The 19,250-nt window shown below is 33.3% G+C and overlaps 1 protein-coding gene across 2 annotated transcripts in view; it reads right to left on the bottom strand.

Moving 5' to 3' along the window:
- LOC141302136 (GRAM domain-containing protein 4-like) overlaps nucleotides 1-17,839 on the bottom strand; it is a 59,608-nt gene extending 41,769 nt beyond the window's left edge. For both annotated transcript variants that reach the window (XM_073832325.1, XM_073832326.1), the window contains exons 1-2: nucleotides 17,636-17,839; nucleotides 14,557-14,680 (exon numbers count right to left, since the gene is read on the bottom strand). In XM_073832325.1, coding sequence (XP_073688426.1) covers nucleotides 14,557-14,680; nucleotides 17,636-17,794 — 283 coding nt within the window. In that variant the 5' untranslated portion in view covers nucleotides 17,795-17,839. The remainder of the gene's footprint in view (nucleotides 1-14,556; nucleotides 14,681-17,635) is intronic.
- Between the last annotated feature and the right edge of the window lie 1,411 nt (nucleotides 17,840-19,250).

Below are 19,250 nucleotides of genomic sequence, written 5' to 3'. Positions count from 1 at the left end.
CGTTGTAACTCGCTATTGTAGCGATGCTAAATTAATATGCTACAATAAAAAATAAAATAAAGTGCGCAACGCCATTTTCATTTTAGTGGAAGTCGCCCAGAAGCTCCTAGATAATTTATACTCATTTTTGCTGTTAGAATGAGACCCTCACCCTTCTTTTATTTGTTTCATTGTCTTTTGCTTTTTTTTTTCAAATCGATGTATCAACACTAGCAATATGTATTATGTTTTGAAATGTGCCGTTAAAGTTTGTATTCGAATTGTACAAATTGATTAAAAAAATAAATAAATTAAAAAAAAAAAAATAGTGGAGGTGACGTATTTCTGGTTTGAGGGTGGAGGTGACGTATTTCAGGTGGAGCTCCACTCGCCGTATGTCTGCAGCCAGGTCCTCTTGGAATGAGCGGGTGCCCGCGGTCACCCGCGGTTAGGAGTCATCCAAAAATATTTTCAATGATAATCGGGTCGCGGTCGGTCGGGTCGTTTGAAATAAAGATGCCAATTAAACCTTTGTAATTTATATATTACTAGACACACTTTTCTATGAAATACATAGACCTACACTTTATTGGCTGAATAATATTTACCTTTTGAATGTTGAGCGTTATTAACTGTTATTAACCCCGATTTCCCAACACGTTGAACTGAGCAATGCCATTGTACCATTTTAATAGGCTACTTCTAAACGCATATAGCTCAGTAATGTCAGCTTTATGTATTTTCTGAGAGGGGGTGGGATTTTTGTTGGGAAAGTCAGGGGAGGGAGACGCACACTTCGATTAGACTGGATAAACACATGCAGCATCAATCGTTAAGAAAATGGTATTCCTAATAAATGTCTCGAATATTTTGATTATGTCCAATGTTTCTCTTTCTTTTTGGAATTATTAGACACATTTCACTATGTCTTTTCAAATGCCTAGGTATGTTTAATTTCCTTAATTATAAAATTCAGCACTATTTTTTAACGTTTATTCAAGCAATAATATATAAATTATCTCATGTATATGCTTGTTTAAAACCAGGGATTAAAAACGAATTCCGAATAAAAACGGTATTTTTTATTTTTATAACGAACGAACTTAAGCATTACTTAATAAATTCAAGGCACTATAATTTCCTTATTTATTTTTTAATACAACTATTATAGCTATAATATTTTCTTTTTTTTATTTTGCGGCCCGAGTTGCGGGCGGGTTAGTTGAAAACGTCGGTCGGGTTCGGGTTGCTTATACATTGACCCGCGCATCACTGGCGGGTATCAAATATTATTGTCTAGTATCACTTAAAATACTACTAAGATCATTGGCAGAGAAACATTGGACATAATCAAAATAGTCGAGACATTTATTAGGAATACCATTTTCTTAACGATTGATGCTGCATGTGTTTATCCAGTCTAATCGAAGTGTGCGTCTCTCCCTCCCCTGACTTTCCCAACAAAAATCCCACCCCCTCTCAGAAAATACATAAAGCTGACATTACTGAGCTATATGCGTTTAGAAGTAGCCTATTAAAATGGTACAATGGCATTGCTCAGTTCAACGTGTTGGGAAATCGGGGTTAATAACAGTTAATAACACTCAACATTAAAAAGGTAAATATTATTCAGCCAATAAAGTGTAGGTCTATGTATTTCATAGAAAAGTGTGTCTAGTACTATATAAATTACAAAGGTTTAATTGGCATCTTTATTTCAAACGACCCGACCGACCGCGACCCGAATATCATTAAAAATATTTTTGGATGACTCATAACCGCGGGCACCCGCTCATTTCTGATCAACCAGCGCATACCCGCACGACGGTGTAATTTACTTCCGGGTAAAGCTAGGATCAGTCAAATGAAATACAATAAATGTACAAATAAATATTACAAATTAAAAAACGATCGGAAATGAGTCCAATTTTCTAATACTATTATTTGATGACAACAATACATTTGGAAAACAAAATACAGCCATTTCTGCTTTTTTTCTTTTAAACAAAAAACTAAGCTGCACCCTTTTTTAAATTTCATCTTTCTTTCCAAAATAGAATAATGAATGAACGAAAAAGTACACGGACCCAAAAGGAGAAACAAAATAAATAAAAACAAAAAAATTTAAACCATAAAAGACAAAAAAATAAACAAGAGTAAAAAAAAAAAAAAAAGGAGAAACAAACATAAATAAATAAACAAAAACACAAACTCAAATATAAATAAACAAACAAAAGAAGCAAAAACAAAGCAACAAAAAAAATTAAAAACCATACAAAACAACAAAATAAACCAAAAAGCAAAAAACAAACTAACAAAAAATAAATAGAAAACAACCTCAAATATAAATAAAAAAACAAAAACAACACAAACAAAAGGAGAAACTAAAACAACAAAAAAACATACATAATCAAAACAAAAGACCAACAAAAACAAACGAAAAACAACAACAAAAAAACTAAAATAAACAAGAATCAGAACAAAAAAAAGGAGAGAAAACAAACAAAACAAACACAAAAACAAAAATACTCAAAACAAGAAATAAAAACAAAACAAAAGGAGAAGCAACAGCAAACAAAATAAAAACAAAAACTTAAATCCATACAAAACAAAATAAAACAAAAAAGAAATAAAGGATAAACAAAAACAAAAAATGTAAAATCCTACAAAACTAAATAAATAAAATAAACTAAAACAAAAACATCAACAAAAACAAAATGCATAAAAAAAGCTATTTAAAGCTGCTGAAAGAATTGTAAATGCTGTAAAAAGAATAAAATGCTCCTACTACCCGACACATATCAAATAAATCTCTGTAAACAACAAAAATTAGCCAGAGAGAGTATGTCAATCAGAAAACAAGGACGTGGACTTCTGCCACTTTAAATTACACGTAATCAAAACCCTTTCAATAGGCTGTTATAATAAGAAAAAACAAATGACTAAACATGCCAGTAACAAAGATGTTTGCCAATTTTGCCAGTGACAGAATTCAAATTCTGTGGAAACCCGTTGTGCTTTTTGCAGAATCCTGCGGGTTTTGTTGATTCAGGCTTACACATGATCAATGAAGTCATCCTGAATCTCAAAGATGACACAAATTAAGCAGTCTCCCAGGACAGGAGGCTCAACAGAGCAGCCAGAGGAGATCTGAAAGACAGCACAGGACGTCCTTTATCTAACAAAAGGAAAATATATATTGTTACGGTCCTAAAAAACACCTTCACAGCATGTTTTCTAAAAACACCTCGACTCTCATGCACAAACACAACAGTCCTGATCGAGTAGTTTCTCCACCTGCCCTCTATCGCATACAATACCTGCCTCAAGGTTGCCTGGAACACAAGCCCATCTTCATCTATAATTCAGTAGTTCCTGCGTCTCCCGCAGAGGCGCTATAGTCATGATAAAGACCCCCTGCCGCTGACTCAAGGGCAGGTGTGCTAAAGAGAAGACATTTGAATCCAGATGATCAGTGCAGACCCCAGGGGCCGTCGCTAAACCTGGAGCTAGCGGTCAACAAGCTGTTTCACAATGGTAAAACAATAGACTGAAATGAATATTTGCATCCTAATCTAATCCCTCATGATGCTGTTCTTCATTAACAGCCTGTTCAGAGGGCCAAGCAACTAGAATGCAAGCAAATTTAAATATTTCCAGCTGGATGCCACAATTTTTAATGATTTAATAATTTAAAAGGCTACAACATGCATTGTGTGATGAGCTGTGTAATAATAATAATAATAAAAGATACTTCAGTTTATCTAAATGTAATGGAATACACTGAAAATAAAGACATTCGTAACCATGCTTATATTGAATTTGCTCACTTTTTCTATCCACACTTTTCCTTAACACGGAAGTAAGCCTACGGATGAGACTACCGGAATCCGCTATAGAGAAATAACAAGAATAACAACATGCAGTAAATGATAAAACTGTTTGCACTACAAACCAGTGTGCACGTAATTAAAATAATACATTAAAATATTATGGTAAGACACACCAGCTTCCAAAACAAGGTTTTCTGTACAGCTAAAAATAGCTGGAAGCCGATGAGACAAGAAACCAGACCCATAAAATTTACAAATGGCTACGCAAACACTTTCAGGAACAAAAACGTGGATATTTTCTTGTCCAATGTCAGGGAACTTCCCTAGAGTAGATGTTACGGTAAAAAGTGTTAAACAAAGCAAATCTGAGCAAAGCAAAAATAAAAAGCCAAAACAAAAAACAAACAAAATGAAATTAAATGAAACAAAACAAGACAAAAATCAAATGAAACAAAAACTAAACCACACCAAACCAAAACACAAAGCAAAGCAAAATTAAACTAAAACAAATTAAATGAAAACCAAACAACAAATCTAAACTCAAAAACAAAACATAAAAAAACAACAAAAAAGACAGAAACAAAGCATTAGAAGAAAAACAGAACTATTGAAAGAAAACAAATGAAACTAAACAAAAAATAAATCCCAACCCAAACAAACCAACCAAAAAAGAAAATGAAACTACTCAAATAAAACAAAAAAGAAACAATAAAACAAAAACAAAAAACAAAACAAACTTAAAAACAAAACCCAAACCAAACTAACCAAAACACTTTAAAAAAATAAAACCAAAGTAAAACGAAACCAACCAAACAAACCAAGTGAAAACACAAAAAACAAACTCAAAAACAAAACAAAACAGACAAAAAATAACCAAAACAAATCAATTAAAAGAAAAAGAAACTGAATGAAATAAAAAAAAATAACCAAACCAAAACACAAAGCAAAGTAAAACAAAAATTAAATGAAAAACCAAACACTCAAAACCAAACCAAACATCCCAAACAAACTCAAATACAAAATATAAAAAGACAAAGACAAACAAAACTGTTCAAAGAAAAAAAAGAAATGAAACAAAACAATAATGAAATAAAACAAAATAAAACCCAACCCAAACAAAGCGAACCAACCAAAAAAGAAAATGAACCCATCAAACAAAAAAGAAACAAAATATGAAAAAACACTCAAAAACAAAACACAACAAAACAGACAAAAACAAACAAAAGCACAAAATTAAAACTAAATAAAACAAAACCCAAACCAAACTAACCAAAAAGAATTAAACTTTTTAAAAGAAAACAAATGAAACCAAATAAAAAACAAACCAAAACAAAATCATACGAAAACACAAAAAAACAACAACAGCAAAACAGACAAAAAACCCAAAACAAAACATTAAAGAAAAATTGAATAAAATAAAACAAAATAAAAACCAAACCAAAACGAAACAAAAACCCAAACAAAACAAAAGCACAAAAAACTAAAACAAAAACAAAACATAACCCCCCCCAAACCAGAACTCAAAACAACCCAAACAAACTTAAAAACATAACACAACAAAACAAACCAAGAGAAACTATTAAACAAGAAGAAAAAAAAGAAAATGCTGCTAAAAGCTTTCTAAAAAAAAAAATACCATAAATAGAGGTTATTTATTTTATAATAAAACACGTAATATAAATCATCTCAGAACACTTACAGAAATCCTAATCTCCAGTTACATGTTGTGCAAGGGAAATGTTTAAGAGCTTTACATGAATAATCCTTTTGGGAACATTTGCTAGATTTGTGCTATTGTGTGAGCTTTGTACGCTCTGGTACGCAACCTCACCTTTTATACTTAGTGAACTGTGGCAGAAATAATCATGTAAGCAGATATTAATCCTTTCCATGCTAGAAGCACCAAACATATTTTTGTTGCAAAGTACAGATGAGACACTGGACTCAAACAGCACTTACTGTAAACATAAGGGTAACTAACTGTAAACTAACAACCTGCAGGTCAACAGGAAAATGTAATAAAACCTCAAGGCAACAAAATAGTGTTTAAACATTCAGGAGCTGCTTAGTCACACTGTACTTTGGCTACTTTTACACCCAGGTTAAAGGTAAAGGTGTCGTTTTCTGTGCTACTAGTAGCACCAAGGAAAATATAAATGTAATGTAATGTAATAATATTTATTGAATTCATTATTTAAATTAACTCAGATTTGTAATGTCAATGATTAAATGATAAAGCAATTACATAATTAACCCATAAGCAATGAGCACATTATTCAGGCAGTAACTATGCGGAAAGACCTGCCCAAACAACATTTTTATGGCTTGATGAAGACATGGTCATTGTGTTTGCCAGATTCCTTTCTTCTCTAAGTGACAAACTTGGGCCTCCGTTCACACTAACTTGTTAAAGCAGAAAAGGCTTGAAAAAAAAAAAAGGAAAGATAGCATCTAATGGCTCAGCTACATCAAAGCAATTAAGCATATGAAAGCCTTTCTGACTGACAGCATCCTTAGCACAATCAAGCCTTGGTTAAAAAGACCATGAGCACAATTGTGAAGGCTACACAAAACCGTGGACCAATGCTAGCTCATCATACAGCCATCCTATTAACATCAGTGTGAGAAAATACAGCAATGAATGGCCTTTGTAACTGTCAATGTGTATATTTGTGTTATATTCTGGCTGAGGAAGGAGTCAATAGCTGTCAGCACAACTCTATTGTAAAACTGAGACAGCTGCAGCTTCCAAAGCGGTCATGTCATATGATCCAAGAACAGTGACAGGAAGGATAAGAAGCATGAAGATCTTATGATCTTATAAATGTTACTTACTGGCCACTGTCATAAACCAATATCTCAAAATACACACTACTCAAGATCATTGCTTAAGAGCTTTTTGGACTCATTAATTTTATGATCAGTATTTTTACTGAAAATGTTTCTGGAATACTTGTTTCTGATTAGGGGTCGACTGATTATCGGCACCGATATCAAGAATTTTTAATGGTTATCAGAATTGATAACCATAAAAACTAATTTGCTGATAAAATGAATTAAAAGCATTTTAATAAAGTTTTCAACAGAGCCTTTGTTATTCTTAATTATTCATTAATTTAATTTTTTTACAGCAGACATATATATCCGTTCAAAATATCGGTCTACTTGACCTATAATAATCTGTATCAGCCCTGAAAACCATATTGGTCGACCCCTAATTCTGGTTGGTCAAACTTGCCACTGAGCAGTGAAATATATAAAAGTTTTATGATCAGAAATGTTACTGAAAATTACACATTTTTCTGGAATATTTGATTCTGATTAGGGGTCAACTGATTATCGGCACCGATATCAAGAACTTTTATGGTTATTGGTCATTTTCAACCAATTTGGCGATAAAATAATTTAATTTAAAAGCATTAAAATAAAGTTTTTGTCAGAGCTGTGGTTATTAATTTTGACATAAATTTTTACACTAGACATATATATCAGTTCAAAATATTGTTTATCAGTCTACTTGACCTGTAATAATCGGTATATGCCCTGAAAAACACTTCAGTCAACCCCTAATTCTGGCTGCTCAAACATGGAGCCGAGTAGTGAAATATATATTTGGGTCAAAGACGTTAAGATGTCCACATCAAAATAAGTTTACAAAAGTTATTTTATGTCCATAAAAAGCACATAAAATTTGTAAAGTGTCTACTTTTAAGATTTCAACCAAGTTTTAGGAGAATGAAATCTCAAAATTTGGTTGAAATAATGTTACATTGTCATGTCAGTGTAACAATATTTATGTAAAAATTCAAACAACATGCTTATTCTGACTTGTACATATTAAAATATATATATAAAAAAAGGGAGCATATTTAATGTTATTGTGTTTTAAATGAGTAAAAAATTCTTACTGACAAATGGGCAAAACCTAGGATAGTGGCAAATTTTTACAATGTAGAATTACAACTAATTATTATTTGGGGTGAAAGTAATTTGTCATTTAACCCTCTGGTGCTCTTCGGTCACTTCTGACCGAAAAATTTTCTGTTTTGAATTTTTAAAAATCACTGCTTAATCGGAATGACATGAAACTCTGTGACTTTTATGCCATTTGGAATGTCAACACAAAAAAAAATTGAGGGCATGATTCAAGCAGGCTAAGTGGTCGTAAAAAAAATAGTCACACTTGTGCTCTTCGGTCTAAAATGACCGACCATAGGAAATGAATGGGAAATCGACAAAAATACAAATATTCAGAGAATTTTTGTGTGTACAATCTACAAATCCTCCACAATGCTGAAAAAAAGTACACAGCAGTGAAGGGGTGACACTCTAAAACACACCCATTCATAAACACACCCATTCACACACACACGCACACACACACACACACATTAATATACACACCTCTATTCGGTCACTTTTGACCAAAACATTTTCGGTTTAGAATTTTTCAAAAAATCACAGCTTCAACAGAACAGTACCAAATTCATTGACTTTTATGGCATTTGGAATGTGAACACACACAAAAAATTAGGGCACGATTAAAAAAAACTAATAATAAAATAAAAACTTGTGCTCTTCGGTCTAAAATGACCGACCATTGGAAATGAATGGGAAATTGACAAAAATACAAATATTCAGAGAATTTTTGTGTGTACAATCTACAAATCCTCCACAATGCTGAAAAAAGTACACAGCAATGAAGGGGTGACACTCTAAAACACACCCATTCACAGACAGACAGACACACACACACACACACACACACACACACACACACTAATATACTCACCTCTATTCGGTCACTTTTGACCAAAACGGTTTTGAATTTTTTTTAAAAATCACAGCTTCATGAGAACACTACCAAATTCAGTGACTTTTATGGACACACATAAAAAATGAGGGCACGATTCCAAAAAGAAAAAGAAAACTTGTGCTCTTTGGTCAAAAATGACCGACATCAGGAAATGAATGGGAAATCGACAAAAATACAAAAATGTACAGAATTTTTCTGTCTCTTTCTGACACATCCACACACACATGCACAAATGAACTGAAACACAACAAATTGAGAAGATGTAAAATAAAATAAAAAATATATGTATAAAAAAATTACATATCCAGAGTGCAAAAGACACACACTCTCTTGCATATACAAAAAATTAACACTTCAAATCATATTTATAACAAAAAACTATCCCAAACTGGATAATAAATAGTCTTTGAGATTGTTTAAATGTATGTTCAACTATTCCACCTAATAAAAATGCTGAATCAATTGTCTAAAAACAACTAGGCAATTCACAAGCTGCTTTGTAGCTTACTATACAGGCATCAAGTTACACCTGCCATTACAGATGTTTTTCTCGTTTTTTACCAACAGATGGCGCTTATCTGCCTTCAAAAATTAGTGTTGAATGGCTGAGTCTCTATTTCAACCTGAAATACTGCATTCATTAAAAAATTTAAAAAAAAAAAATTAAATTAAAATTTTTTATTATTCTCAATGGCAAAAAATGGATATTAATTACAGCATAAATATTCATTATTACCACCAAACCCTCTCAAAATTCAAAAGAAAAAAGAAAAAATATTATTAAACAAAAATGAATTGGAATGGTTTTACTGAAAAAATTACAGGATGCGTTACAGGTGTCCGGTCACTTCTGACCGCGAAGAGCACACGTGTGACTGCTAAACGAAGAGCACCAGAGGGTTAATGTCATAAATAGATTCTTGTTGTAAATATGCCTGAAAAGATTGTTCAACTGAATGACATTTTAGTGGGCGTCTTCTGTAAATGAGGAAAAAATGTATATTTATTTTTTGCTGAGAAAAACAAAACTAAAAATGCAATTAAATTAAAAAGGAAACTTGAAATTGAAAGCAGTTGTTTCAGATCAGGGGTCGACCGATTATTGGCACCGATATCAAGAATTTTTATTGTTATCGGTATCGGTCATTTTCAAAACCGATTTGGTGATAAAATAATTTAAAAGCATTTAAACAATGTTTTCATCAGAGTCCTTGTTATTCTTAATTTTTGACATTAATTTTAATTTTTACACCAGTAAAAATATATATCAGTTAAAAAAATAGTTTATCAGTCTACTTGACCTGTAATAATCGTCATCGGCCCTGAAAAACATATCAGTCGACCCCTAATTCTGCTTGGTCAAACTTGGCACCAAGTAGAAATATATAATTTTTTTTTATTATATATATTATTTTAATATATATGACCATTTTTCTGGAATACTTGACTCTGATTAGTGGTCGACCGATTATCGGCACTGATGTCAAGAATTTTTATGGTTATCGGTATCGGTCAGTTTAAAAAAATTACCACATTTGCTGCTAATTATTATTTTTTTAACATATAAAGAAAGTTTTGTCAGGGCCCTTGTTCTTAATTTTGACATAAATTTTCATTTTTACACCAGGCATATATACCGGTTCAAAATATCGGTTATCAGTCTACTTGATCTGTAATAAACGGTATCGGCATTAGACCTGAAAAACATATCGACCCCTAATTCTCATTAGTCAAACCTGGCATCGAGCAGTGAAATATATGAAATTTTTATACTTATTTTAGTTACTTTATTTTTTTAATAAACATAGTAGCAAATTTCACCTACAGTAATTTAAAAAGCATATTTATTTTGCAATCCTACTATAACTATGCTTGATTATATGGTTGTTTGCATATTATTTACATTCTTTTTTTTCTACTGTTCCTTTCACAGATCTGTGACCCAATTTTGGGTCACAACCCACTGATCTACTGGATCAACTACAGTCCAGATGAAAAAAGCACAAAAAGACCACACAAACCTCTTACAACATTTCATATAAGCCTGAAGCAGCATTATGTACTGCTTTGAATCACCTCTATGCCCTCTCACTAAATCAAAGACAGTGATTCATCAGGTTTAGCCTTTTCTACTACACATGGAAGCTTCAGTTGTGTAACAAACTATTAATAAGTCCAGTCTGCTTTTATGGGCAGCAACAGTTTGGCGGACCCGGTCTGACCTTTTGCTGCTTTCCAGTACTGCAGTGCTTGAGGGCAATGGGCAAACACACATGCACTCACACACCCACACACACACAAATACAAATAAAAACTGGCTCTAAAAATAGACCAGACACTCCCAACCTCGTAATGTTCTGTTTAAGCCAATATAATGAATAGGGAAATTGAATTATCATGTGGTGACCAAGATTATATCACGCATCAACATAAAAAAAAAAAAAAAAAAAAAAAAAAAAAAGTAATACTTCTCCAAAAATTTTTTTGCTAGATCTGTTATACGTTGTGCCCTGGTATTCCCTTTGTTATAGGGGATCAAATATACCTACAAGTAAGGGTGGGCGATATGACCTAAAATTAATATCACGGTATTTTTCATCTTTTGAACGGTGACGGTATAATATCACGGTATTACTTTTTTTTGGTACATTTTGGGAGTAGCCTGTCCTGTCCCTTTAGTATGTGAATAAAGTTAATATTTTTATAATATAATAAGTAAATGTTAGGTATCCTTATCAAAAAGAAACACGGGAGAGTATGCATTCTCAACATATTTATTTTGCAAAAAACCTAAAGATCTTACTTAACAGTGTACAACAAAACAATTTTTTTTTTTTTTTTTTTTTATAATTTCTGCAATATTTAAAACCTTTAAATAAATCAACCCATAGCAACAGTTTAAAAGTAGACCAATTCTGTGGGGAAAAACGCGGACTTGGCAACACGGCATCCAACATGAGCTGCTGTTAATGTCATTGCACACATGAGTACGAAATTTTCGTCAGAGATTTTTGCACGTAAAAAAAAAAAAATACAGGTTATGTTAATCGAGATCGAGTTTACACACTGCCTCTGAAACTTTCATCCGTCATAAAAAAAATTCAGATCGTGTTTGATTTTCTGCATTTTCGCATCCATAATAAGCATTTTGATAAGGATGGCGAATATGAGAAAACTAAAAAAAAAAAAAAAAAACGCATACGAAAATCAGACTCTGTGTACAACGACCTTTAGATTTGAATGATCACAGGTCGAAAGTAAAGAGAGATTACAAAAATAGACTGGAGGATTTGCTGCAATCTTGTACTCACTGACAAATATCTGTTATAAGATGTGCTGCTCCCTTTACACAGAGTGTGCGTTATCGCAAAATCAAAAGTAAAAGTAAACAGCGCAAGCACTCATTTAAAAGGGATTTCTATACCCTGCATATTGAAAGTGCGAAAATTATATACAATATTAGTTTGCCTCGCGCCCGCTCAATTTGTGATCCGCTGTCCTTCGGTCGGCCGACCGGGAAAAGTCCGCCCCTGGTATAGGCTACAGGCCCGACCTTTCTTCACGATGTTTCACCAGTCGTTTAATGGCCACTCCCCTTTTACCTTCCACCTGCAAAGCTGATACGAATATGTTTTACTTTTTTATTTACAACAAGATATATAGTATAAGGACAGGTATTCAGACCACAACTGAACGTTTGAAATTTAATGCCTTATTAATTAGAATTAGCTATTATTGATGTAAATGCAGCTGTTTGAGGCACATAATTGATTTATTACGGTATTGACGGTATTAGAAAATCCATGTCGTGGCGCAATGTCACACCGGTGATGACTATGACACCGGTGTACCGCCCACCCCTACCCACAAGTATAGTAATCTCAGTACTAAATGTCCTTATGAAGACAACAGCTTATAAATCATACAAAATGATCTAAAATGCAGAAAGTTTTATGGTTTAGGGATAGGGTAAGGAGATACCGTTTGCACAGTATAAAACCTTTACGGCTATGGAGAGCCCCGTAAACATGAAAACCTGTGTGTGTGTGTGTGTGTGTGAACCCCAGTGGAGAGCTAATCTGTGCTGCTGAGAGTCTCACTAATTGAAAAGTGACACAGGTCAGAGGATCAGCGGTAGACATGGTTGGTTTATCGCTGTAAGGTGCATGCAGCTCAGGTCTTAATGAGAGTGATCTCACTGCACTGCTCAGGGAGATCAACCGACAGACACCGTGAGCGATCACCTATTTAGCTTGTGATATATTACAGATCTGCAGGCCTGAGAGAACAAATCACTTTTTCCTGAAGAGCTGCTTCTAACAAATTCTGGATATGCGAGTTAAAAGTCCATTGTAAAACATCTGAGAACATGTTAACATAGTAGGTCCGTTCAAAAGCATTTCAAGGTATCAAAGGTGTGGTTTAAAGTAAGCAATTCCTCAATTAATAAAATACTAATAATAAATTATAAAATATATCATTAGTCATTGGATGCAAAATTCACTTTTACATGTTGTTGAACATAGATGTGTGTTGGCAGTGTGTGTACAAAACCACCCTATAATGATAAAAATCCACCCAGTGTTTTTTTTTTTTTTTTTTTTTAATCCTTATAAATAATAACCCCTTTCTCAAATCAAGCCATTCTCAGATTCTTGGCTGTGTGACATCACACAGACTAAGGCCACTCCCACAACTGTTGATTGACACGGCTGTATTATCTTAGGCCCACCCTGAATGAGCTGTAAACTGTCGGCCATTGTTGTGACGCCGGAGCAGGAGTAGACAAGAATGTCTCCTTAATGAGGTGTTTTGTTGTTGGATGTAATAATAAACACAGTTGTTATTTACTCCTGACATCTGAGCCGCTGATAATATATATAAAACCAAAACCTCCTTTAGGCATGCACTATAATTGGAAATAAAGTATAATTACTGCAATAAATAAATTAAAAATATTGTATTTTAGATGTTTACTTCAAACAGTCTGAAAGAAGACAAGTTATGAAAGCGAAAACGGAACAAAATCTCAAAAATTACATGTTTGAAATAAAAAAAAGTGTGTATTGTCTTGCCAAAAAGCAAACATTTACAACTATAATTATAATACACTTTATTAAAATGATATACTTGAATATTTAGAATAATAATATTTAGTATATCAAGTATAGTCTAAATAAAAGTTAATCAAAAAAAAAAAAAAGAATAAGAAACTAATTACAAGCAATAGGACAAAAAAATACAGTAGAACAAATAAATAAATTCTACATGCATTGTATAAAGTAATTAACAATATAACACTATATATTTTTGTTCACTGTGTAAATTAAGTATACATTTTTATTTATTAAAGTTACAATGGTGATTTATTCAAGAGCAGTAATAGATTTTCTCGCTTTCATGAATGACAGACAGCTGGAACATTAGACTGCTGTCACTTTAAGAGCTGCCCGGATTCAATATACTGTTACACATGTGTTTTCTTTCTCAGCTGTATGCCTTGCTAAATAAAAGACCTAAATTACTGTGTTCATGAGGATACTTGCAAAGATAGGCATTTTAATCACACAAGTGTGTGTATTTAACCGTTCAAAGCCTATAAATCAGCAAAAATAACTTCGTTCAATACTCCTGCGCTTTATGAGCACTGTCTCCATGTTCGCGCAACTCTGGAAGTTCTCAGAAACGGCGTGTGCATATAGCGAAATGACTTCTCCTTGACTGTTGATTGTGGCTTAAAATAACTTGTTTTTTAACCTTAATGCTTAAAAACGTGTGCAAATAAAGTTTTTGTGACCACGTGTCAACTGTGTGACAATGGTGCCATAATAGGGTTAAAAAAAATATCAGCAACAGAGCAGGATGTTCTGAGAAAGATCTAACCACATCTAATAAGGATGCTGTGAAAATTATTTCTCGGTTACTCACGAAGAAAGTGCTTTTCCAGTAAGGCTATCTCCAGATGACCTTTGACCTCATTGAGTCGGTCGGCATCACTCATCTTGTAGTCCTGGATGGGAGCAGCAGACATGGTGAGAGTCCCTGAACCAGCCTGGAAACAACGAGTAAGAGAAAACATGAGAAGCTTAGAAGTTCATAAAGCTTCACAGCAATGGCAACATTAAATAGCTGTTAAAGTTCAATTAAAGACAGAAAGATTGTCTAATGGACATTCTCTTTAATCGAACGGCCACGTTACAGTCCAATAAATGAGCATCCATTAGCGTCTGTGGCTCCAGCCTGCCAGAGACATTACAGCATCGTCTTCATAGAAGTCCAGCATAACCAGGATTCGACAAATCACGCCTCTAGTCACTAAACCGGACGCCAATGTGGCAGCTGTAACCATAGTGACCAGCTCATGAGCGCACAGAGACACAGCAGATCTCTTAGGTGAGCTTTCCTGTGCTTATCAAATTATACGCAGCAAATGCAATTTCTTTGAAAACGTGCTTGGACGAGGCCGCCCTATATAAAAGCCCTTAATAACATCATTTTGTCAGAATGTGGTTTCCAATCAGTTCTTTCTTGTAAAATGTCAAGCAAAACACTAAAGGTCAGTGCTAAACACAGGCGGCGTCAGAAACCAGGGCCACAGGAAAAGATACTGCAGCTTTACAAAGATTGTTTTTAAGACTAGGGCCTGTGAAGTCTTTGGATGTGAATGACGGAGGGCGATCTCAGCTGCAACAACAGGAAGAGGTCATTTATACAGAAAGAAATACAGTCAAGCAAATGGATGTTTGGGCTGAAACTCCACTGGGAATTTGGCTGACTGCCTCTTCACACAACACAAAGAACAGAAACTAAATGCACGCTGGAAGCAAGAGATGGGAATACATTTTTTTATTTATTATTACTATTATTAATAATATCCATTATTATTATTATTTTTATTAATACATTTTTAATTGATATTCACATTTCTATATAAAACCCAGTTAATGTTACAACTTCTCATTTTGCTGAATGAATGAATTTACCAGTATTTTTGAAAAGTTCCTGTTTACACATATACACTTAATGGTCATTTACCGGTAATTTACCAGTAACGTCTGTATGTGTGAAAGGGGGTTGTACAGATGTTTCACTGTCATTTAGAAATAAGGTTGCGTTCTTTTAATGATAAACCGTGCAGCTCTAATTTTAAGCAAATTTTGTCAAAAAAATAAAACCTCATTCACAACTCATTTTACTGGTAAAAAGCTACATTTCCATCAAAACAGCACATTAAAAAAAATTGAGAATGGGACTTTTATTTTGACAGTTTCACAAATCTAGGATTGATTGGATGGTAAAAAATGGGCTTTAAATACCAGAATAAACAGATCTGAATTAGTGATAGGAAGACCCCCCCCCCCCAAAAAAAATAATTTCATGAGTAGAATAAATCAAATATAACATTTTCAACTTTTTACTTTCAACATTAACTATAATCACATTCCTAAAAAGCCCTCAGTAAAATAAATTCACAAAAGCATAAATGGCAAGAACTGAAGTAAAACTTTGTTTATGACCCATTACTAATCTATAGACGCCCGTGTCTGCCACTGAATAAAAAAAGGGAACAAAAAAAAAAGTTATTGTGATCTCACAATTCTTTTTTTTCTTTCAGAATTGAAATATAAACTCCAATCAAAATATAAAGTCCAATTTTGAGGTTATCAGAATTGCACGTTTCTCACAATTCTGACGTAATATCTCCTAATCGCGTGTCAAAGACAGAAAGTTAGAATTGTTCATATCTTGCAATTCTGACTTTATTTTGCAGAATTGCGAGTTTATTTCTCAGAACTGTGAGTTTATTTCACAGAATTGCGAGTTTATATCTCGCAATTGACTTTTTTTTATCAGAATTGTTATAAACTCGCAATTGAGAGTTATAAAGACCAATTTTGAGTGAAAAAAAGGAACATGCTCTCAGAACTGCGAGTTTCTCACAATTCTGACTTAATATATCCTTATTAAGTCAAAGTCAGAAAGTTAGAATTGTTATATCTTGCAATTCTGACTTTATTCTGAGGATTGTGAGATATTATCTCGCAATTGCAAGCTATAAAGTCCAATTTTGTGGGGAAAAAAGAATATTATGTTCTCAGAATTGTGAGTTTCTCACAATTCTGACTTAATATCTCCTAATTGCGTGTTAAAGTCAGAACTGTTTATATCTTGCAATTCTAACTTTATTTTGAAGAATTGCGCGTTTATTTTTCAGAATTGCGAGTTTATATCTCGCAATTCTGACTTTTTTTCTCAGAAATTGTGAGATAAACTCACAATTGCGAGTTATAAAGTCCAATTTTGAGGGGAAAAAATAATGTTATGTTTTCAGAATTGCGAGTTTCTCACAATTCTGACTTAATCTCTTCTAATTGTGTCAAAGACAGAAAGTTAGAATTGTTTATATCTTGCAATTCTGACTTTATTTTGCAGAATTGTGAGTTTCTATCTCACAATTCTGACTTAATATCTCCTAATTTTTTTTTTCTGACATTTTTTCTCAGGATTGTTATAAACTTGCAATTGAGAGTTCTAAAGTCCAATTTTAAGGGAAAAATGGAATATGTTCTCATAACTGCGAGTTTCTTGAAATTCTGACTTAATATCTCCTAATTAAGTCAAAGTCATAAAGTTAGAATTGTTTATATCTTGCAATTCTGACTTTCTTTTGCAGAATTGCAAGTTTATTTCTCAGAATTGCGAATTTATATCTCACAATTCTGGAAAAAAAAAGAATTGCGAGATGCAACCTCGCAACTGCATGAAAAAAAAACTTCCTGTTGAACTGAATGGCTATGACTGCCGTTACGAAATCTTCAAAATTGAGGTCAACACTATTTTACCCAGTCATATCACATCTTTACATTTTTCTACAGAGACAAACAACACAACCACATTTTTAAAAACAAAATGCATTCAAGCACTTTCACTTTCTCACTTTCTGACAGATACTCTCTTGACATTTCCCACAGATGAAAAAAAAAAAGGAAAAAAAAAAGTCACTTACAGGGTCTCGCTGCTCTTCCGTTTCTTTGATAGAGCTGCGGTGTTTTACTGGAACGTCGTCATTACATTCGCTGTCAGATGCATTGGGGGACTCGGCAAGGTCCAGAAACTCATCTCGCTTCGGTCCTCGGAACCTTATCTTATCCAATCGCTTTAGCATGTTCAACACAGAGATCTGTGTCTTTATCTTAACATGGCGGGTGGCAACCCTGCAAGGACAAAAGCAGCTTTTAAATAATCGTGTTGACATGAAACCGTGCAGCGATTAGGAACCGTACAACTGCATCTTGATAAACATCATTATAATTTAGGCCAAGTTCTGTTTTTTCATTTCTTAATTCCATAAAATGAATATTTACACTCTTTTAAAGGCAAAAACATACTTCATTTGGTATGCTATCATATTGTCCAAGTGAAACCCAGCAGTGGAGCAAAACAAAGCCAGCCATTCTTGGCGAAAAGAAGTCGGCTCAGGAATAATGTGCAACTGACAGTCACTTGCTTGCACAATAATAGTCTCTCTGCACTGGGTATTTAGGCTGTGAACTGTAGAGGCAATAATGGACCGCTTGAACTCGCTGTGAGAAATTGCTACAATCTCAAAGAGATCAGCTGATGTCGGGCTAGTGCGGTGCAGTACCCCGTTCTGTACAGTATGTGGGTCAGAGGTAGAGGCCCCATGATCCTCACAGCCGTTTCGGCTCATAGCGAGACCCCTGTGCAGAGTTGATGGTGAAAGTTTGATGCATGAGGAAAACCAGACACTGATTTCAAATGTTCACTGGTCAAAAAGTGATTGTTACTCACCTCCATGTCTTTCCAATTCTATATGACTTTCACTTTCTGAACTAATCATTTAGGCTGCTTTTGTGAACTGGATTAGCTAATTCTTTAAGAAAAGGTTTTACTTAAAAGAATCTGTAAATATTGTACATACAGTTTGATATTAGATATTTAATTGCATTTATTTGATTCAAAGCACAGCAAAAACAGTGACATTTTGAAATATTTTTACTATTTATAAGAATTGTTTTCTATTTGAATATATTTTAAAATGTAATTTATTCCTGTGATTCCAAAGCTGAATTTTTAGCATCATTACTCCAGTCACATGATCCTTCAGAAATCATTCTAATATTCTGATTTCTGATCTGAAACATTATTATTATCGTTGTTGAAAACAGCTGAGTAGAATTTTTTCAGGTTTCATTAATGAATAGAAAGTTCAGAAGAACAGCATTTATCTGAAACAGAAATCGTTTGTGACATTATAAATGGTTTTATCATCACTTAATAAATAAATAATTAAATATATATAATTTCTAGATTCAGGATATTAGAATGATTTCTAAAGGATCATGTGACAGGAGTAATGATGCTAAAAATTAAGCTTTGAAAGCACAGGAATAAATTACATTTTAAAATATATTCAAATAGAAAGCAGTTATTTTAAACAGTTAAACATTTGACAAATTTACTGTTACTGCTGTATTAAGCGTTTTATTTTTAATTTATTTAGAAAATACTGTCAAAATCAGCCATAACATGAAGAAAATTATTGGCTTGTTGGCACAGTCCAGAATTTTAATGTAGGTGCAGCACTATATAACAATTGA

Source organism: Garra rufa, chromosome 25 (assembly GCF_049309525.1).
Source record: "Garra rufa chromosome 25, GarRuf1.0, whole genome shotgun sequence".
In the NCBI taxonomy this organism is placed as follows: Eukaryota; Metazoa; Chordata; class Actinopteri; order Cypriniformes; family Cyprinidae; genus Garra; species Garra rufa.
The sequence above is the reverse complement of the archived record's forward strand: the minus strand, read 5'-3'. Positions and strand labels throughout refer to the sequence as shown.